We start from the raw sequence: 9,553 nt of genomic DNA, 5'->3' as shown, positions 1-9,553 counted from the left end.
ATCTGGAACAACTGGTAGTTGGGCAGTTTTAGAAGAAAGAGATAAAGGATAAAAGATAAACCGACCAGTTTTTCCAGCTCATAGGTAGTTAGGTTTTACTTCAGGAGATGATAAATAAACAGTCTATTAAGATATTTAAGATACACTAGAATAAAACAAATGCACCTAAACACAATTTCCAGCTCCAATTCATACAAGATTCGCTAGCTGCCTAGTAAGCTACCTGGAGAACCTTGCACGATCCCTATTATACCATACATCTGCACTTTAATAGCACAGCTGAAATTCTTATATACACTATGAACTATGTGGAGTGAGGTCTATCCCGCACAGTATGGAAAATATCTATCCGGCTACTGTATCTGTCAGTCTATCTAGCTATCATTTTTAATTGCAGACAGGCAGGGGGCGTGCAAAGGCCACCGGAGAGCAGCCAGAGCTGTATCTGCACAGGCTGAGGCTGCTGGCAGAGGAAAAGTGATCGTGGCAGAGGAGAGATGTAGCAGCGCTGCTCGGTGGGACTCTGTGGCCAGCCGTCTGTCACTTCTTTTAAAACCAGAAATTGTTTTTGTCGGACATTACCGTGAATGGGAAAGATTGAATGCATCTTATAGCACAGTGGCGCCGTGTGAATGTGTCGTGTAATGCACCGAGAAGGATTGCCTCTCGGGGGAAATATTTATGTTTCGGGACGGTTTTGTTGGAGTAGCTAGTTGCTAGCGCTGGGCTAGCGACTGTGCTGGCTACTTGGAACGTATTCTGCAAGGATGATTCGGTGGATACGACAGCAGCTGGTAAATGAAACCGCACGTTCCATCTTCTTCATACATACCGCTTTCCTCTTATTAGTTCGCCACAGCAGCCAGTCTCCTTACGTATTGTAAGGCTTAGCCCGCGGAAAGCAGAATAAACTTTATTTAGAGAGCAAGCTAACATAGCCAATTGGCTGTTGCTGATGTGTTCAAAACATTCCATTTCCCCTTAGTGACAGTCAGGTGTAGGTTACGTTAGCTAACAATTACCTTATCTGCTAGCTGTCAGTAATAAAGAGTTTAGACCTCAACAAGGGACATTGGTTGAGTTCAAATTTGAGCTTGAGGTATAAGTTTGGTTCGAACTTTGATAGCATTTTAACAACTGTCGGGTGATTTCCGTTACTAAATGCACCTGAGAGTTAACTACCTTAACACTAGCTAGCTGGCTAACAACGTCAAACTTGGCAAAGTTATAAAGCGTCTCTGGCTTGCTTTTATCTAGTGTTAACGCACAACTTTCGCTTAGACTGAGCTCAGTTTCAAATGTTCTATTTAAATTTTGTTCAGGGGACTAATAAACTATCTTTAACTGAGCTAGTTAAGACGTAAGCCTCAACACTCGAGGGTAATAATTGACGTTAGCTTGTGTTATTTTAACTTTATTTCGGCCCACTTCTTTGTTCCCTGCTTTCCTTACATGATCTATATCTGTATGTATTATTTGAAATTGAACTGATTTGATTCGTCACACCGCATCCTGTTTCTGCTGTAATCACCTGTTGTTTGTCTGCAAACATGACGGTCGCATTGACGGGCGAAGGCATCAGTTAAACCACAATAGTGGCCCGTTTTGGTACAGTAGAAAGAACGAGTTCTGAATTATGGCTGAAGAAAGCTACAGTGTCACGGTGCTTGTGGCTGTAATCATGAAGGTCTGTGTGGTTATTTCACTGTGTTTAAGCAGAGTTGGGATAAGAGGCACATTCAGTGATCGGCAAATGAGAGTGGCGTGACCAGTGGTGAAGAGCCATGTGAATGAGTGATTGCATATTATGAGATTAGCCACACACAAACGGTTGATGTCACCATGTCTACTGAGTTTAATCAGTGTTGGGGGTGTTTTTGACCTCTCCCCGCTCACTGTGCACTCTCTGTAGTTAAGGTTACGTTAAAGTGACACTTATTAAATTTTATGAGTCATGCTCAGCTTCAAGTTTGCCTGTTTAAAAAAAAATCCTTTTTGCTTTTGGAGATTAAGAGCACCACAGAGAGTTAGGGGTCTATTTAGAAATGGTACATAGCCTCCTCCTAATTTAAGATAGCTCAGCTCATTTGACCCATCCCGCCTAATTGACCTGGCTGCTTAATTAAAAGTGTCATTAAAATGCACCTTATACAGCTGGCCTAATGAAAAAGTTTGTTGAGGGGCATTAGTCTGACCCAAATATCAGCTGGACGGTAGAATGGGGATGTTTGTTCACTCATACTATTTATCAGCTCTTTCTGGTGGAATGAAAAGGGAGAGGGGGAGAGAGAGATGTGACAGGTTTTCATTGTCAGTCTTGGTTCAGTTACACTATAAAACAAACCAGAAATTAAATTATGAAGAATGGTAGCAAAAAAGCAAAGTCTTTGACATACTAGTTTGCAAGCCTGGGAACTGGGTTTTCTAGATGTCTTTATGGAGACTTAAAGTGTGTATGTTATTGCTGACAGATATTAAAAAGACTGGTATAAGTCTTCCTGAGGTTTTGTATATAGTTTAAGTGCACTATGAGAAAAGTATTTAATGAATTACCCTTGCTTTACCAAGTCACGTTAATCATGATATAATCATGAAAAATAGAGCAACTATCAAGAGCGCAAATGAGCAAAAGGAAAAAAAAAACATCTGTCTATAGTACTCATCTGTAGTCCATTGAGCAAATGGGAGTTTCCTACATTTTTTTGAGTCTCATTCAGGCTCTTTCCTGGATATTGCTGCAGCAGCCCTTGTAATAATCCACTGACACGCAGCAATAAAACATCCTTATGTCACCCATGATAAAATATCATTCCTTACTCTCTAGCCCTGCTCTGACTACTCTGTTGCTGTGGGTTGTACAACAATATTTTTTTATAATATTTTATATTTGGTGATGTAGTCCATCAGTTTAGCTTATATGCAGTTTATTTTATTGTATTGCTGTTGTCATCAGTCTTATGTTTAAAACTAGTACCCACTGTACATGAGTACATACTGTTTATTGCCCCCCCCCCCCCCCTTTCTTTTTTCTTTTTACAACCACCTCACTTTTTTGTTAACATTTCCATTTACCGGTAGCTCATCGCGTTTGATTAAGTGCCACTTAATCTGTAATATGACCCCTTGGTTGTGTTGCGTTGCCATTATTCAGGGATGTTCCCCCAAGGCATTGTGGGACTTGTAGGCTTTATGTGGGGACTAATTACCTGTCAGCCTTCAAATTGATGGGGGTATAGAGTCAATGGATTAAAACAAGCTGATTTCAGCTTTATAGTTTTTAGTTATAAGCCTACTTTTATCTTCATTTTCAGTGGTATAATGTTCATTTTTCATACAATGTTCAAAATATATTTAATGCATATATGGTTACGTGAAGGTGTTTAACTCAAAATTGTGAGGTACACCTGGTAGTGGTGTTAAAAATTGAGTAAACCCAGCAGGAGTAAAAGTATCTGTTACTCATCTGTTACTTGTATCCATCCACTCTCAGATTGGCAAGCAGTTTTCAGACATTTGTGCTATAGAAATAGAATGTCATAAATTACTGCACTTTTCACTCTAGACTTCACCTTATGTGTTCGGCTTATTACCGCTGGTCCTCAAAACAACAAACCATGTTCAACTGTTTAGGAATATTTTATTTTAAAATAAGTCAACCTCTTCATGTTATGTCTATCCAAACAAATGTCTGCAGAGCCTTCATTAGATAAACTTCCTGCTGCACTGCAGAAATCTGTAATCTTATATAGCAGAGCTGCATCGGATCCACAAAATGCTTTGGCAGCTACCTTGTGAATTGAATTAGCATAAAATTAGTCATTTTTAAGCACAAATGCCAAGTTTGTGCTTTGTGCCAAATGTCAAAATTTTAACTTTTTCTGTATCATATACAAAAATACAGAATATCTTTTAGTCCTTGGACTGTTGATCAGGTAAATAATCCAAAATATTTCCATAGCCATAGTCACACTAGTGGTTGCAGACTGCAGCGCGACTAAAATTGTAGGGCGGTGAGTTGTATCTATTTAACTTTGGTATGTGTCAAGATGGCTAAAAGATGGTGTCGGTCTGTTGTTAGGTTGCAACTGAATGGGGGAAGTCGACAATTACGTGCAGTTTGTTTGAAGTGTCATTAGCTTAACGCTGAACTATAGAGAAAACGGATCCTGTTAAAGCCGTAATGCTGGACTTGCAGAAGCATCGACTGAGGTGCTTCTCTCAATGTTCTCTTTAACATGAGAACATGTTTGTTAGAGCTACGCAGGTTTTTGTGTATTTGGCCATCAGTCATTTTAACTGTAGTTATTGTTCACCAAGATATTAATGATTGGGTAACTTAAATGTTAGTTCCGTGTCGTGCTCAGGCAATTTCCACAGTTGCCTGAAAAACTGGGTGACAAATAGGAACAGAATAAATCTCCAGTAACTGTTGTCTGGATTGCTCACAGCAGTTGCGTAAAGGTGTGTTAAGCATGATGTTTGCACTGTTAAAATTTGTAACTGCTTTAAGCTCTCTGTAAGGATTGACTAATTTTAGTGACTCATCTGTTGCTTTTCTGCCTGTGGGGAATTTTTTGGCTTACAAAAGTTACTTCTTGGCCCCTCACCATCTGCAGTTTCATTTTCTTTAAAAAGAGAACATTAAAATATCCCTGGTTAAGAATTCACAGTGAGCTGTTGCTTGCCATTACTAATAAGACTAGAAAGGTTGCAATATACATATTGCATTTTTATACTACTACAAATAACACTTGTGCAGTAAGCCATTAAGTTAATGGTTTACTGGTTTAATTTAATCATTAAACATTTGTCTACTTTTTCATTCCAATCCAAGACATTTATTAATGCAGTGCTACTGGGACAAACAAGAAAACAAAATGCTTAATTCTACATACTTTCCAATCTCCAGTTGCCCATTAACTTGAAGTAAAGGACAAATATCTCACTAAGACAAATCCACCTTTTAGCTGATATATATATATATATATATATATATATATATATATATATATATTCATTCATTCATGAATGATCCGGTCAAATAGACCTTTGTTTTGTTTTTTAAACTGCTGCTCAGCCGTCAGTAAATGAGTGTTTGCAGACAAGTTGGTGTCTTCCCTTCAAACTACAGACTACTTAAATAATCTACTGTGGATTTCGTTAAGCCAATGGGAAATGCACTCCCTGTCTTGTGATCGGAGGATGCCAGGGGCTCAGGATATTTATGTTACTGAGCCCCAACATGTTTTACATGTGTAAACACACACACGTAAAACATCTTGGGGCTCAGTGCCTGTGTGCCCTTTCCTTAATTCTGCAACCACTTCTTCAAAATCCTAATTGGTCATGGTGTTACTACAATGCAGAATTCAGCTTCTTCGTGTACTTTCAACAATGCCTACTGAGCTGTGTATATCAAATAACTGTTGAACAACAGTTTCTTAAAGTTGCTGCAGTGGTTAATTGACCAATGTTTATATAATTTTATAAATGTAAATGCAGAAAAAGAGAGAGAGAAAATTTTCCCTCTTTTTTTCTCTGCCCATTTTTTTAAAGCTGTGAGCTAGGGGTTGGTGGTATAAATGGTATACGGTAGAAACAATATAAATTTGGCCAACGGTAGAGATTTTTACTATACGCTACCACAATAGCGCATGTTGATGGTGTCATCATCAAGCTGCGCCTGTTTTGGTCGAAAGCATTGCAGCGGCTGCAAACAACATCATCTGCAAATTATGCTGGGCGACAGTAATAGCAAAGAGACTAAGCACTTTTGGAATAAGAGGAAAGCCAAAAACTGCGCTTCCTCCACTTCCGTACCATTGATTCAATAATGCCGAATTCTCTAGCACCCGCTCTATTCCCGTGCTGTTGCAGTATATCAATGACTAACCTCATATTGTGGCTGGATCTCAGTTGTTCTCCTGACTGAAGTTTGGTCCGTGTATAGCATCCTGCTATGCAATTGCATTTGTCCCTAACCAGGAGAAACCCTCACGTTAATTTTTATCGAGTGGAAAAAAGCGTTCATCCTTCAGCTTCACTGTGCTAATGTTATGCTAACGTAGCTGTTTTGCTAGCGATTACGTAGGACATCATTATATACCAGCTAGTCCATCTTTAGTAACCCTACAAACGTCACTGCTTAGTTTTCTGTCTTCATTTATGTTGGAAGTGATAGCAGAGCTGTACGTTTTAATTTTTTCAGATATCTCAGTCAGAACATGGCATATCATGTTTAGGTGGAAGCTAGCGAGCTAACTTCCTGCTAACTTCTAACTCCGTTGAATTTAATAAATTCTGTTTTCATGGATGCCTGAATGTTAAACTTAATTGTTACACCTGGTAAAGCAGCAATTCTGATCATTTTAATAAAGATGAAAGAATTTAGACAGTTTTTAACTCTCAGTGATGCCGCAATGTTCGTTTGACTTTGGGACCTGAAGCAGACAGAGGTTTTGGACCCAGATTACTCCACAAGGCTCCTGACTATGGTAGCCGTAATGCTCCGACAATCTATCAGGCGGTGCGGCTTCATAGCTTATCAAAGTCGTACTAAAACATTTTTGAGTGCCGTGTACTACATAAAATCTGTTTTGAGGTCAATAAGCACAACCAGAATTCATACATAAGGCGCACTGTCGATTTTTGAGAAAAATTAAAGGATTTTAAGTGTGCCTTTATAGTGTGTAAAATACGTTATACAGAAGAAGAGAATATATCGCGATATACAGTATATCATTACCGCACATGCTTCAAATTATACCGTGATATAGATTTTAGGCCATATCGCCCAGCCCTACTGTGAGCAAATAATACAAAAAGAATAAATGAAGAATACTGAAAATATTGTTTCCACAAGTGGATAACTGATTTGATGCCATCACCTGCATTGCCCATTGGCTGAGTTACTGTATGACAAAGTCATATGAGCTAAAGGCTAACAGGTGTTCTGTTATTCAGTCATTGAACTGCATGTGCTGCATTCATTTTCACGACGGTCAGATGGGAGAAAGATGAAGAGACTGAGAACATTACAAAGTGCTAATGGTTTACATGTGTCCCTGAAAAGAGGTTGATCTTTCTGGGAGTGTAGTGACGTAACCCAGATACATTCCTTTTTGTGTGGTCGGGTGTGCATATTGCGTCACTTACATTTGTGAATAATAGGAAACGCCTCCTTTAGTCATCTGTGTACAGCAGTTGGGTGGGGTTTGTCAGACCAGTCAGCGCCAGAAAATCTTAGAAATGTCACTTGTTGAAAAGTTCACCTTGTTTGTCATTGGTGTTATTTTTCTTACATGTTGAGGGTGTAGTGACTATCAAAGACCTGCCAGAATATGCTGGAGATTTGAATTGCTCAATCTGAATGTAAATATGTTAGAGCTACGTTTTAAGTAGCATGTTTATGAAATATTTGCAAGTGACTTTAAACAACAAGTGCTGCTTTAAAAAGAAATGGAATGCTTTAAATGTGAAATTTTAATATGCAAGTAAAACATGAAAGGTTGTTATGTAATTATATACAGTTCAACCAGAGTATTTAAGTATGGAAGTTAGCTTTGGACAGATTTATGTTGGAGACAGATTGCAATTAGAACATGGCCTCAAATGCAGATGTCCTGCAGTTTGTTTATGCAACAGAGGGAATTATGAATGTATGGTGCACAATTGTTGCAGTATTATAACAATGTGTCTGAAATATATCAAAAACTGTCTAATCATATCCTCCACTTATATCACAAACAATGAGCAGACTAGCCGAGAGTCCAAACACAGCACTGTCCTGAACACAACACAGCAAACCCTGAAGCAGATGAGGTACAGCACGATACCTCATCGTTCTCACCTGAACGATATGTGTCGCCACTCATACAATACTGCCACGTAAGTGCCAATGTAGGAAGACAAGAAGTCAAAAGTGGAAGCAAAGACTTTCAAGCTTTTTGAACTGTTGCAACATCTCCCTCTGTATATCTGAGGGAGATATCTCTGAGCTTCTGTACTGAAATATTATTATGGCAGTAAAAACCAACATGATCATACCCTCGTGTCTTCAACCCAGATGCAGCAGCCATGGTAGAATACAGCAGGTCAGAAAAATTGAGGTGCACAATATGAACGTGTTTGTGTAGTTCTCAGTTAACAACAACATGGAAGTCTAAAGAGCTTGAAAAGCAGGTTGTTTTTTTAAAAAAAAAAAGATGTTTTTCCTCATATTTAAGAGGCTTCTTCATTTCTAAGTCCAAGGTATTTATCTCTAGTTGAGGTTGTCACTTAGGAAGTGGTTGTTGACCAACTATTAGTTGTGTCATCACATAAGCCAAGATGTGAAAAAAGGCATCGGCCATTACCATCATGATTTCGGGTCAAACCACTGTGACACCTTGCCCCACCCTATCATGTGACCTATTGAGGTCACCTGATGTGAGTGGGGGTTAAGGCACCTGAGAATAGATCTCAAGACTTATCAGTCCAAAAACCGAGAAGATATATGGTTTGTAAGAGGAATAAAATTAACCATCTATGCCACTCACTGAACAGAGTTTGTGGCTTACGATACCAATGGTCAGTGACCTACAATCCAGTCTTGAGATCCCTTCCCATGTCCCTCAACCCCCACTCACTGATGACTATATCTTTATGGTAAGTGGGATTTACACCAGCTGTTTCTGATCTAGTTATTCATGCCTTACCACATTGTTTGCAATAAGGCTTGTCTGCATTCAAGTTGATGGCATTGCTTGTAAAGTTGTTTTGCTTTCATAAATGTGTTATGTTGTCTAACTGTCTGAAAAAGTGAAAATGATTTGACTCTAGGGCTGTGCGATATGACCAAAATCTCATGTCCCGATAACGATATAAATCACAAGAATGTAACATTTTCTGTAAATTCTGTGAATCTCGGGCAGCTCGACTTGCGCGAAGTGTTTCCAGCTGAGCGTCATGAACGTGGAGTTGAGTGTTTTAACCGATGCATGAAACGATACATTTTTTAGACATAAGTTGTAACGGACGCCTTTTTCTTTTTCTTTTTTTCTTTTTTTGGGAAGTATTTATTACACAGCGTGCTGCGGGGAAAAGCCTGTTCTAACGTTTGAGTCTAAGGTATATTTTTAGCACCTGATGGCTCTTTTTTTGCTTCTCATCCGTAAACATTCTGCAAACTCTTTCACGCGATTCAGTTTATTTTGAAAAGTCTCAACAGGATCTTGAGCTTTATTGTGAAAGGTTTACGTGGAAAAAAACAAGCGGACACGCGATGGTTTTACTGTCGTGCATAAAAACAGGCACTTGTCCATCTGTAGTGTGGTTATCTTAAATATAAGAGAAAGAGAGAACTTAAATTAATATAGCCACTACAGTGACCATCAGAACGATGAAAAAATATTGCCGTAAACAGTTTATTTTGCGACACCACGAAATAAACAATAGCGTAAAATGAAACGATGGACGTTTTTATATTGTCATCCGATATATATCGTTATATCGAACAGCCCTATTTGACTCTATACTAAAACTAAAACTTTTACCAAGTTTGTTGCATATGGCT

General features: G+C 38.7%; 1 protein-coding gene across 2 annotated transcripts in view; it reads left to right on the top strand.

Annotated features, from left to right (window-relative positions):
- The first annotated feature begins 461 nt into the window (after window positions 1–461).
- The window catches only part of atp11b (ATPase phospholipid transporting 11B), a 50,607-nt gene continuing 41,515 nt past the window's right edge, over window positions 462–9,553 (top strand). The window contains exon 1 of one of the 2 annotated variants that reach the window (XM_085387657.1): window positions 462–794. In XM_085387657.1, coding sequence (XP_085243783.1) covers window positions 768–794 — 27 coding nt within the window. In that variant the 5' untranslated portion in view covers window positions 462–767. The remainder of the gene's footprint in view (window positions 795–9,553) is intronic. The other variant, XM_085387658.1, reaches the window with a different exon arrangement.

This window comes from Rhamphochromis longiceps, linkage group LG17 (genome assembly GCF_057381845.1).
Source record: "Rhamphochromis longiceps isolate RC_006_pf linkage group LG17, R_longiceps_female_GT1.1, whole genome shotgun sequence".
Taxonomy (NCBI): domain Eukaryota; kingdom Metazoa; phylum Chordata; class Actinopteri; order Cichliformes; family Cichlidae; genus Rhamphochromis; species Rhamphochromis longiceps.
Note: the sequence above shows the minus strand (reverse complement) of the source record. Positions and strands in the feature narration are given on the sequence as shown.